The sequence below is a fragment of the Rattus rattus genome, chromosome 17, assembly GCF_011064425.1.
Source record: "Rattus rattus isolate New Zealand chromosome 17, Rrattus_CSIRO_v1, whole genome shotgun sequence".
Lineage (NCBI taxonomy): Eukaryota > Metazoa > Chordata > Mammalia > Rodentia > Muridae > Rattus > Rattus rattus.
This window is the reverse complement of record NC_046170.1, coordinates 45,643,924-45,656,651: the sequence shown is the minus strand read 5'-3', so window position 1 is coordinate 45,656,651 and position 12,728 is coordinate 45,643,924. Positions and strand designations below refer to the sequence as shown.

Genomic DNA, 12,728 nt, shown 5'->3' with positions numbered 1-12,728 from the left:
ACTTTCTAACGACTGAAGAAACGAGCGTTGATAAATAGTGGACCGATCTGTGAGTAAACGGCTGAGCATGTGCAAGGGAAGGATGCTCATAGGCCATTACCTCACCTGCTTAGAGAGGACTCACAGAAGAACCACCCCATAAGAGGACTCTGGAATTCCATGCAGTCAATGTTCTGCATGGCTCTCAGCAGAAAATGGTGATGCTGCAGCCAGGCAGACAGTGTGTGTGTGTGTGTGTGTGTGTGTGTGTGTGTGTGTGTGTGTGTGTTAGTTTTCTGCTGCAGTAACAAATACCCAAGGAAAGAATCTTTAACGAAGAAAGGTTTACACTGCCTCACAGTTCGGGAGGTCTGAGGTCCATGCGTGGCTGGCCCCACTGTCCTTAGACTGCTGGTAAGGCGGAAACGTCATTGCAGAAAGGCAAAGAGAAAAGCTTCCCTCTCCCTGGCCGGCAGGAGGAAGAGAGAAGAAAGGGTCCTCGGGTAAAACACACCCTTCTAGGGCAATTCTTGCTATTCCCTTCCTCCGGTCAGGCTCTACCTCCTGGTCTCCTGTACCTACCAATGGTGCCACCAAATTGTAAACCTATTAGTAGATTAGTCCAACCATTGACTGAATCAGAGCTGCCATGAGTCAGTAACTTTCTAAAGGCCCCTTCACCGAAGGAACAAGTTTTGAACACACAAGCCTTTGAGGGGACATTTTAGACTCAGCACAGCAGGAAATACTCCTTGTTTCTACTTCCTGATCCCACACTGAAACTCCTCAAATGTCCTCTGAGATTAAACGCCCAATAAAACATTGTCAAAGAACAAACACATTTATACACACAGAGCACCGCCTTTCCCTGGGTGTGAAGGATAAACTGTAGGTGCTAGGGGGTGGCTCAGTGGTTAAGAGCATTTGTTGCTCTTGCCGAGGACCTGGGTCTGCTTCCCAGCACCTAAACGGCAGCTCTTAACCTTCTATAATTCCTTTCCAGAGGATACAACACCCCCTTCTGGCCTCTGAGGACACCGAATACATGTATGGTGCACAGAAATATATTCAAATAAAACACCCACACATACAAAATAAAACAAATCTTAAAAAAAGAATTAACTCCAATGACTTAAATATTTTATATGTACCTGACTACCGACTTTGAAAATATATCTACGGCATAAAATCAGATACCATCTGAAATATTTCCTGTTCAATATTTGATAAGCTGTGAGAGAGTGAAACGGTTCGGATAAGCTCTTGAAGTTTGCTATCCTGGTTTACAGTGTTTGCACAACCTTCAGAACTCTTCAGGCAATTGTGTGTGTGTGGGGGGTATATGCCCATATGTACAGGTGTGTGTCCTCCTCAGTGTGTGTGCGTGTATGTGTGTGTGCATGTATGTGTGTGCACATGCATGTGTGTATGCGTATATGTGTGTCTGCATGTATGTGTATATGCATGTATGTGTGCATGTATGTGTGTGTGCATGTATGTGTGTATGCATATATGTGTGTCTGCATGTATGTGTATATGCATGTATGTGTATATGTATGTATGTGTCTGCATGTATGTGTGTGTGCATGTATGTGTATATGCATGTATGTGTATATGCATGTATGTGTCTGCATGTATGTGTGTGTGCATGTATGTGTGTATGTATACATGCATGTGTATATGTGTGCCTGAGAAGTCTAGAGGTTGACATTGGATGTTTCTTCATGAGTGTGCAGCCAACAGTTTACCAACTGAGTCTTCTCCCCAACCCTGTTAGGTGAATTCTGAGAATGACGGAGAGAGTAAGGAAGAGAAGGAAGAGGAGGAGGAGGAAGAGGAAGAAGGAGAAGAGGAGGAGGAGGAAGGAGAAGAGGAGGAGGAGGAGTCATTCCTTTGTATTGAACGCCAATACAATGAACACCCATGGTGAAAACTGTTCATTAAACTCCCGCATGTGCACAGGGACAGAAAGCTGCCCAAACACGATTTGCTCATATCTACAGTCAGAACCATGTCCACTGTTTGAAAGAAGATGCCATTTTATGTATTTATTAAAAATGAGCCAGCTCGGTTTCTAAAACACGAGACCCACGCTGGCAGACACCAGGAAGCATTTTCCTCCCTGATTTGAATAAAACGTTTAGGACATACCAGGTTTTTATAGACTATGTTATTGCCAGGAGATAGTGAGGAGGATAAAAAAAAATAATTTCCTAACAGATTCCTATCTAGTCCAGTATCGGAGACGACACACAGCATGCTGACTAGGAGAAGATTTGAATGTCACGGGAAAACTATCTGAGAAGTTACACTGAATAAATACTTCAGCATCCCAGGAGTCCCACACAGCCTGCATCTTCTGGGCTACGAACCATCTGAGGGGAGCTCCCCACCCACTACAGCTTCAAACACTGGACACCAAAGCTACCCCATGCTGCAAATAAGAAACAAGTGTGGCAATGCCCCAGGCACTGTTCAGGGTTTTGCACAACCCTTTGAATAAAAGATGTACCAGCCTCCCAACTGTAGGGTCCTTTTCTGTTCTGTAGTCGCTCCCCCATTCTACAGATGGATGCATACTGACCTTTGAAGTGGACCAGAACATCATGGGGGAAAACACCTGTAAGTCTGGGAAGTCAGGAAAGGACACATAAGTCAGTGAAGAGCTTGCTGTGCAAGCATGAAGATCCGAGTTCGATCCCCATAACCTTGTAAAAGAGCAGGGTGTGGTGAAGCGTGCTTGTCTCAGCACTGAGGACACATGGAGACATATGGATGGATCTCTGGGCCTCTCTGGTCAGCCAAACTAACCTACTTGATGAGTTCTAGGCCGGCAAGAGTCACTGTCTCAAAAACAAAGGGGGACAGTACCTGAGGAATGACACTTGAGATTGACCTCTGGTCTCCACAATAAGTACCCTCAGGTACACATGCATACACACACACACACACACACACACACACACACCACACCCCTATGTGTGTCTTGACATGAGAGAAGCAAATACTTAATCCACTTGTGGTATCTGAGTGTCACCATGGTGCCTGGGACTCTGTACCTAAGTTACTTCAGCAGCCAGCAGTAATTTCTTCCTTCCGGTGGGTGAAACACTCTTCAGTACATGTGATTCCCATTGTCACTGTCAACTTGACTTAGGAATCACCCGAGAGACTGAGGAAGTACATTTCCAGAGAGGATTAAGGAGAGAGTCCTGAACGTAAGGGAGAACCATCCCATGGGGGTCTGTGTGGAATCCAAGGGGTGGGGACCAGCACAGGGCCACACTCCCATCTCTCTCTGCTTCCTGGACAATGATGTGAGCTGCTTTGCTCTGCCACTCACTCAAATACTCTGCCATGATGGCAGGAGCCTTCAAGAGCTGAAATAAACGTTCCCTCCCTTGGGTTTTTCATGACACAGCAACAAATCCAACCTGGCTGGTGTAACCAGTCTTCTCCTACGTGGACTTGAGGGGAGAATAGCTCAGGAATCTTCTCCAGAGAGAAGCCTGCAGCCCCACAAAATACAACCTGCCCTTTGCTCATAGGTCACGGGGACAAGGGGTGGGGGGTGGCTGTAGCAATGGTACTGTGGGGCTTGGAGGAGCTTCAACGTGACCTTCATACAGGAGAGACAGATCTGGAAGCATCGTGGCTATCTCTCGGCCCCACGCATCTGCTGATATCTCCGTGTGGCCCAGGTTCCTCTGCTTCCTACCCACACAGATAGACATCTCCTCCATTCCTGAAAGCACCCCAGACATGACCACAACCTCTAGGTTTGTTTGGTTTCTTAATGGTGCTTCTCTATGTTGTCCAGGCTGGCCTCAGACTGTTGGGTTCTGGTAACGATCCTATGACGGACTGTCAAGTATCTGGGACGATACGAGAACCACCAAGCCTAACTGTACGACTTTTCACTTCAGACTCAAATTGAAGAAGAGAGGCAAGGTTGAAGCAGTGGCACCGAAGTGGACTCTGTGCTAATCCTCCTGTCTAGCAGGGAGATCATTGGCTTGCAGACATAGTGAGGGGCAGGTAGGGTCTCTTTTGTAAGCTGGCGAGGTCTTCGTGAACAACTGGTCTGGTGGTCCTCATGCAGTCCAGACGTAGCTTATTTCCCTGCCCCACTTTATAGAGGAAACACCAGAGGTTTAGAGTAGAGAGTGACTTGTACATGGCATGGCACACAGCTGGGCTCCTGAATGTCTTGCTCCTCTCTAACCGTGCGGAAGGACCTGCAGGTGTCCCCTCTGCTGTAGGGCTGCCCTATATGTGAGCATATTATACACCAAGGACAGGACTCGGCCAAGTCCAATGGCTTGTACACAGACAGGGTCATTTTTTAATAAAACTCACCGGAATGTTTCCAGCAACATAGAGAGAGGATCAACCCATGCTTTGTATGAGACCTGGGAGAGATTCCCAAACAGCGAGACCATGGGAAAGCTGGGGTGGTGGGGCAGGGGGTAGGGGTTATTTCTGTAGAGATGGGAGTGAGCCCCTCACTGCATTGGAAGACTGGTGATGCCTGGCTACCTACCAAACTGAAGGAGCTGGAAAGTGTGGAACTTACTGGAAAGACGTGTGTGTGTGTGTGTGTGTGTGTGTGTGTGTGTGTGTGTGTGTGTGTGTGTGTGTCTGTGCGTGTGCACGCATGTCTGCCTGTGTCTTCACACATGCGTATGTGGAGGCCAGCGTTTCACTTGGCTGTCTTCCGTAATCATCCCGTGATGCCTATTCTTGGTTGTCAACTATGTCTGGAATTGACTAAAACCCATGTGTGGCTGGGTACACCTGTGAGGGATTTTATTTTCTTCTAAATTAAATCATTTGAAGTGGGAAGACACAACGTTTAATCTGGATTTTTGACACGGGAATAATACACCTTTCATCTGGGCCACACTTCCTGCTGGCAGTCTATATGAGTGAACGGCTTGGAGGAAGGAGGGCTTGCTCTCTCTGCCTGCTTGCTCTGGCAGGGCAAGTCCATTCCTTCACTGGGACTAGAGTTGATTGCCTCAGGACTCTGGAATGCACTGAAGACCAGCTGAGACATCCAGCCTCACGGACTGAACAACTACCGGATTCTTGGACTTTCCATTGGTAGGCAACCATTTTAACAAATCCCCTTCCTCTCCCTATGTAAATTCATTGTGTAAGTTCTGTCTTTCTAGAGAATCTTCTGCCTTGTTTTAGAGACAGTATCTCTCACTGAGCTGGAGGTCACCACTAGAGTAACTGGCCAGCGCACCCCAGGGATCCTCCTGCCTCTGCCTCACCAGTGCTGAGATTACAGACGTGTGTTATCACGACTGGCTTTTTACATGGGTGCTGGAGACCCCAGTGAGGTTCTCATGCTTGCTCTGCAAGCACTGAGCTGGCTGAGCCTTCTCCCTAGCCTCGGGTTCTACGTTTTAATTTTCAAAACTCAAAAACACCTTCGCAGGTAGCTAGCTACTAGAGAACCAAATTTACTCTCTGACTGTGGTGGTTTGACAAGGAATGACCCGCATAGGCTCAGAGATTTGACTGCTTGGGCATCAGGGACTGGTGCTACTTGACAGGGATTAGGAGTTGTGGCCTTGTTGGGGGAGGTGTGTCACTATGGGTGGACTCTGGGCTTTCAAAGGCTCAAGCCAGACACAGTGTCTTTTTCTTCCTGGTGCCTGCTGATCTAGATGTAGAACTCTCAGCTCCTTCTCCAACACCATGTCTGCCCCTGTGTGGCACCATGCTTCCCGCAATGATATGATTGGACTAAACCTATGAACCTGTAAGCAAGCCCCAATTAAATGCTTTCCTTTATCAGAGCTACATGGTCACAGTGTCCCCTCACAGCAATAGAACATTGACCAACGTACTGACATATCAGAAAATGCTAACAATCCCAGACTTGCCACCAACCCTAGGTCTTCTACCTCTATACTCTACATCATCAGTTCCATTCTAGAACAAATATGACAAACCAATTTTCAGTCCCTCAGAGTGTGTCAGTCTTGAGTAGCCAACCTCATCGGTGGTATTCTGAAGGGTCAGACCACACAGAAGCTGTGCTCTAGTGACCTCAACCATATGTACACCTCATTCTTCAGGGAGCTCTGCCGGCAGCCTCTGCACACACATCAGTCTGAAATAGTGTCAAGTAGCTACTTCTTGACTTGAAGCATTCTATCTTGGAGGGAAGCTCCTTGAGAATAGAGAAGTTCTGAAAGGGAGCTTACGGAATGCAGGAAATCTGGAAGGAAGTTTCTTAAGACCCAAGAAGTGAGCAACTCATAAGTCTCAGGAAGTCCCTCAAATTGAGCAGATGCTACAAAGCCTCTCTCCCTCAAGCTTATAGAAATAGACGGGGGTGGCTGGGGAGACTGAGGCTAACCCAGGGCATGGAAGAGAGTCTCTGACCTGTTGACCTGCCTGCAAATTCTTCAGAGAGCTCTGGGGATGCAGCTTCCACAAGTTGTCAGCACACTAGAGCAGCTTTTGGTGATGTAGCTGCCTTTGAGTTATCCCTGCTCCAGGAAGCATCCTCTCAGCACACTCCTTTGAGAACTGTCAATAAAGCCACTGGTTTGCTAAGTTGGACTTCAGCAGTATGGCTACTTTAGCCTGTCACTGGCTCCATATCTGGGTGAATAAACATTTATCCACGTCTTTCCAGGAACAGCATAACAGCAATCAAGAAGACCGTCTTCCCATATGCCCTCTACTCACATACAGAGCCACCACAATGCTTGGCCCTAGAGAACCCAGAAACAACAGTGTCCTCTTAACAGATGTCCTCCCGAACCCTACACATCATAAGGTTCAAACAGAAAATCTCCATCCTCATCCCCTGTGTGCACAATGCTCATAGCTAGCAGGAGCGAGCTAGAGAGGGGTAGCCTGTGGAGACTAGCTTGCCTTCCACCCCATGAATGACTCAAAACTACACCCATCGGCATATTCTAAAATCAAATCATTTTTATCTCAACATGCAAGCACTGTGCCGTATCAATGAATGTATATGAAAGCCAGATCAACCCTCTTTGGAGCATTTCAGGGCAGGCACTTTGTGAGGAGACCCAGAAGAGACTTCTGCACAGTGAAGCGTGAGCTTGTTCTCCACAAAGCTATTCCTAAAAAGTGTTTCTATTAGGAAAGTGTTTGAGAGTGCACCATTCAGAAGCCATTAGGGGAACCCGTGACAAAGCGAAATGTCCCTGCCTGGTGTAGGCATTAGCTCTTAGCTGCTCCTGCACTGGCCTGACTGTAGCTGTTGGCTTAAGGCAAGCTGTGTCATTGCTGCTTCTGGATAAAGAGGCACCCATGCTAGAGCCCTGTCTTCCATTACCTGGCTCTGCGTCCTGTCACGGGATGAGTCTCCCCAAAGTGCCTGCTAAGTGAGGAAGTACCAGGAGGGAATCTCAAGATGTGCTCTTTCCCTGGGCAGAAAGGCCACCCGTTCGCACCCACGCTGTGATGCAAGCTGTCTGTCCACATCAACACGGGGCCTTCCAACTGTGGGCCCCTTCTTCCCATCTAACCTCTCTCCCCCAATCCATGTCTACTTCAGGGAAGGAAGCAAAGTGAAATGGCTGAAGGCATACCAGTTCCTCATCTCCCCCCAGCTCTGGCCTGAGGGAGGGAGGCAAGGATGTTGTTAAGAGACGGTGAAGTACTCAGTACAAACTATCATCAACTTAGGGCAAGTAGATGAACCATGAGTACAGCAGATCTGACTCTGTGCAGTCTTTAGAAGGCTGCTTATTAAGTGTTGCCCCAACACAAAACCCCAAGTAATGATCCAAGAGGACAGGGGAGAAGCACGGAACTCAGAAGGCATGGCTGCTCCTTGCCCATGGCCTGCATGGTATGCAAACATTAGGGCTCCAGTAACCAAGTAGTTCTGAACCGAAGGCTCACCCCACAGAGGACATCTGGCAGTGCCTAGAAATATTCTGGTTGCCAACTGGGGGAGGAATGGTAATCTTCTGCCATCCAATGAGCAGAGGCCAGGGATATTACTCAACACTGCGCAGCCCCCACCAATAAAGAATATCTAGAAAACATCAACAATGCCACGGCCCGAAGGCTTAGGGTTAAATGAAAGCTCTGAATCAAGAGGTCTGTGTTAGGAGCTCAGCTGGTAAAGTGTTTCTCTTGGAAGCACTGGAGCCTGAGTTCAATCCCCAGAACCCACATAAAAAGGCAGGATATGATGTCACCTGTCTGAGATCCTAGCACTGGAGAGGTGGAAACAGGGACTTTGCTGGGATTTGCTGGCTAGTCAGCCTAGCCTACTCAATTTCTAGGTTTGTGTATGTGGGTGTGTGAGAGAGAAAAAGACCCTTCTCAAAAAAAAAAAAAAAAACCAACAACAACAACAAAAAAAAACAAGTGGACACTACTTGAAGAATGACACCTCTGACTTGTGCCCACAGGTATACACATACATGCGCACACACACACACACACACACACACACCACATACATGCACACACATAAGCACACAACACCACACATACCCCACATACATGCACACACATAAGCACACACACCACACATACCCCACATACATGCACACACACGCACACTTTACCTTGTGATCACTGACTCTTCTAGTTGGTTGAGTTCATGTATTAGGCAACAAACTAAGCAATGACCTGGTGGCCCAGACGGCTGTGCCTCTGTTATTATTTTTGGAGCTTGGTAGAAATGGCGAACAGCAGAGCTCTGGCCCTAACCCCTCTTCTGCTGCATGAATAAAACATCAGAGCCTCTAAATTTAAACTTAAAGCCAATTAATTCATCAAAATGTCACTTGTCACCTAAAGCATTTTAGCAGCAAGGAAATACCTTGGAAGAAGAAAGAACCCTCACAAGGAGAGAATAAATGGGTGGAGTGAGGATTTCGTTTACAGGGGGCAAGAACCATTGTAGCATTGGCTTCTCTTAGTTATTCCTTCAGAGACGCCTTGGGAAGATGGTGTTTAATGATATTTTTGGTGTCACGAGTGACTTATGTTCCACGTGACCCTTCTTATGTCTTATTATAAAGTATGTTCGGAGACAATCACCATGCCCAAAAGCTGCTCACTAGCTCCCCAAAATCGCAAACCTCAGCACAAGACCATAAAGCCAGCCACAAAGAGAACCATAAAAATAAACCTTATCATAACTTCAGGAGCTGAGAGATGACTTCCAGGAGCCTGTAATTTACAGCACCGTCTTAGTTATAGACGCGGACAATGGAGACACGAATCGTGGAATATCTATTGTCTAACTGAAGTTCTCAAAGCAGGAAAACTGGGGATCCCCTCCACACCCTAGGGAAGGCTGGGTTCTGAAAGGTTCCAATCCTTGCTGAGAGGTTTTCAGTGACGACTTCCCTTTGCAATGGGAAGCCAAACCATGTGGCAGAACCAAAGACGGGGTGGTGGGGAGGATATAGATGCACCAAGAAAGCTTTGTTCTGAGTTACCAACGATTGTCACAGACCTTTAATTTCAGGTCAGGCCACTGAAATCAAATACCGTGCCCTTTACTGCAAATAACAAAACAGACAAGCCCAAAGCCAGGTGCTTGGGCTTGAAGGTGTTAAGAATAATTCATGTAAAAAAGACAGACTCTTACTGGTGAATACTATTAAATTACCAAACAAACGTCTAATGTCTTCCCTTAAGGGAAAACCAATATGTTATGCTGTAACTCCAAGCAACGAAAGGTTAAAAAAAAAAAAAAATCTTTCAGAATTACCAAGCTGTTGGTCTAGACTTTCTTACAAATGAATGAGTCATGCTTCCTTCTCAGACCCACCGAGGGAGTGAACTGCAATCTTTCCCCAGTGTCTAACTACGGAGGCATAACACGGGACCCTGGTACTATCTCAAAGAATATCTTGAGTTTGTATTGGTGAATCTCTATCTTCCAAAGAAGACAAGACAGATGTCACCAAATCAGTCCTGCCTATACAGGAAATGTCTTCATGCCTTACCACTGCAGCCAAGGTCATCAGTTGAGGCTCAGGGGTGAAGTCTGAGTGAGGTACCCCCACCTGGCCCCAAGCACTCATCTTCCAGAAACTCGAATATCTAAAAAGAGCTGAACAAAATCCTTTCTCTTAGGACCCATACGATCCTAAAGCAAAGAGACACGAATCGTCACCATTTCTCTAGAGAGACACAATTAAAATCCAGGCCCAAGGGCTGAGTTCTCCTGAACTAATTGCACCAGGATATAATCAGAAACCCACACAGACCAGTTCTCTGAAGCAGTTCTCACAGATGGCCACAACAGGCGAGCCCTCGGAATCACTCAGAAGTAGACACAGGTCAGAGAGGAGTCAGAGAGGTGTCAGAAAGAATGTAACAGAAAGTCCCCCACCTCCCCGCGCCCGCTCCCCCACCCCACCCCACCCCCGCAAGTGCCTCCAGGCAGGTCTCTTCATCAAAGTTGCCTATCTGTCTGTAGGAGAGAGGGTTCAGTGGATCCTCCCTGTGCACTTTCCTAGCAGTTGTGTCTCCGGCGGGGAGACCACCAGTGGGCAAGGGAATTACGTAGGGGGTCTTACTTTTGTAGCTGGTCGCCCAGGGCTGGTAGCCATAGTAGCCTGTGATGCGCAGGATTCGCTCCTCGATGGACGTGAGTCCCACCGGTCCGCTGGTGAGGTCCTCCACAGAGCGCGACCATTTCAGATCCTCCTTGATCGCCTCGTCCACCACCAAGTACTTGAGCTGCCGGAGCTGAGGGCTGATGTCGGACAGTCTCCGCGGGCTGACGTCCGGTGACCTCCTCATGCCACTGAGGCCGCGGGAAGGCGGGGTGAGTCAAGGGCAGAGAGGAGGAGATGTCAGTGAGGACTGGTGAGGACCCATGGCTGCTCCCCTCGCGTTGCTTGCCATGTACCCTGCTCCCGGGAACCTCGGCGTCGGGTCCCGCGCCCTGCCCTGGGCGCCTTGGGCAATGTGAGCAAGGGTGAGTAGCCCGAAATGCTGCTGAAACTTCTCCGGCTTCGCCGCACACAGCCGATCGCCCCTCTGTCCCTCCCTCCCACTAGGAGCGCAGCAGTGCAGGATATGCAGGGTCTCGGATGCCCAGGGGGCCACCTGCCCGCTCCCCTCCCGCGCCTGCAACGCTACTCACACAGCAATGCTCTTGGCCCTGGGCGCGCCGCCGGGAAACTCTCGGATCCCCATGGGCGGCGGCAGCGAGTGGCCTGGGGCGCCCAGGCTGGAGCCGGGGGAGCCGCGGCCCGAGCTCCCCGCAGCTGTCGCGAAGGTCCGGACGCCCGTAGGACGCCCGCGCCCGCTGCTGGGAACGGGTGGCAGAGCAACGCGGCGCCCCTCGCCTGCCACCGCTGGCGCCCTAGGACGCCAGTCGCGGACGCCCAAGCTCCGGAGAGCGCGCCCGGCAGTGCGCTCCAGAGCCACCGGGACCAGAGGCTGTAGCGGCCTCGACGCGCGTGGACCAGGCGGGGGCGCGCGTTCAGATCCTCACCGCCCCGTGTATGCCAGGCTCTGCGAGCTCTGCAACCTTAGGGCGCGGGACCTGTCACGGTCCTGGCGTTCTGGTTTTGACACGTGAGTCTCTTGGTCTCTCCCCCAACACCCACCCCAAACACAAACGCACACGCGCGCCACCCCAAAGAACGGTGCTACTATGAAAGCAAAAAGCAAAGTAACCTGGCATTTCACAGCGCACCCAGAGTGGCTTATTTAGAATAGGGGGCAACTGCTGAATCAAGTCTGGTCCTCAGCTCACAAGCGCAAGGAAAAGGGCACTACTGCTTCAGTACCCTCTGCAGAGACTGTCCTTTTACCTAGCTTCCAATCAGTTTTCGTGTCTTGTTCCTAAGCCATCCAAGCCCCACCACCACCACCACCACCACCACCACTCTTCTTCACTGAGCGCAAATTCAAAAAATACAGAGATGTATAGGGGAAAAGGCAGTCATATCACGTCTTGGATGGCTATTACGAGTTACAGCTAGATTCTATTATTTTTTTTTTTTTTTGAGTGTGAGATACATTTCCCCCAAGAGATAACATTACAAGCTCTACTTTACACATTGCTTTAGGAAAAGATATATTGTTCCTCAGTGAACTAGGAATAGAATGGAACTCACTTCTCCAACTTGCTAAATAAAAAGAATTTGCTGAAACTTGCTACAAACAGGTAAGAAACTCCAGGTTTCCTGCTGGGAGGCAACCTAGGGCTACCTACCCAGCATCTTACCTGGACTCCTAGACAATTAAACTGCACAAGAAAGGGAAGACAAGGGCTGCTATTTAGTTAGAAATAAAAGAAAAATGAAGTTGTCTTTGCAGATGACAGCCACGCTGATGTAGAGAGTCTCAGAGTTGACCACAAAAGATTAATAATTGTGATGTCAATCTTGATTGTCGGTTTGATGTTAGAATTACCATGGAAACAAACCTTCGGGCATGTCTATGAGGGAGTTTCCAGATACAGGCAGTATCACTCCATGGGCTGGGTCCTTGGCTGGGTCCTTGGCTGGGTCCTGGGCTGAACGAGAAGGAGAAAATGAACTGCACAAATGCATTCATCTTTCTCTGTTTCCCGACGGTGGATGCCACAGGACCAGATACTTTCTGTCTGTAGATACCACGTGACAAGATGCTTCCGGTCTGTGAATACCATGTGACCAAGTGCTTCCTAACCGTAGATACTGCGTGACCAGCTGTCTCAGGCTCCCTCAGACTCCTTCCTCCAGGACTTTTTCAACCCAATGGTATGTATTTTTAAA

At 48.7% G+C, this 12,728-nt stretch overlaps 1 protein-coding gene across 1 annotated transcript in view; it reads right to left on the bottom strand.

Annotated features, from left to right (window-relative positions):
• Slc35f3 (solute carrier family 35 member F3) overlaps window positions 1–11,302 on the bottom strand; it is a 265,377-nt gene extending 254,075 nt beyond the window's left edge. Inside the window, exons 1-2 of the mRNA XM_032887497.1 lie at window positions 11,105–11,302; window positions 10,533–10,762 (exon numbers count right to left, since the gene is read on the bottom strand). Coding sequence (XP_032743388.1) covers window positions 10,533–10,762; window positions 11,105–11,157 — 283 coding nt within the window. The 5' untranslated portion in view covers window positions 11,158–11,302. The remainder of the gene's footprint in view (window positions 1–10,532; window positions 10,763–11,104) is intronic.
• Between the last annotated feature and the right edge of the window lie 1,426 nt (window positions 11,303–12,728).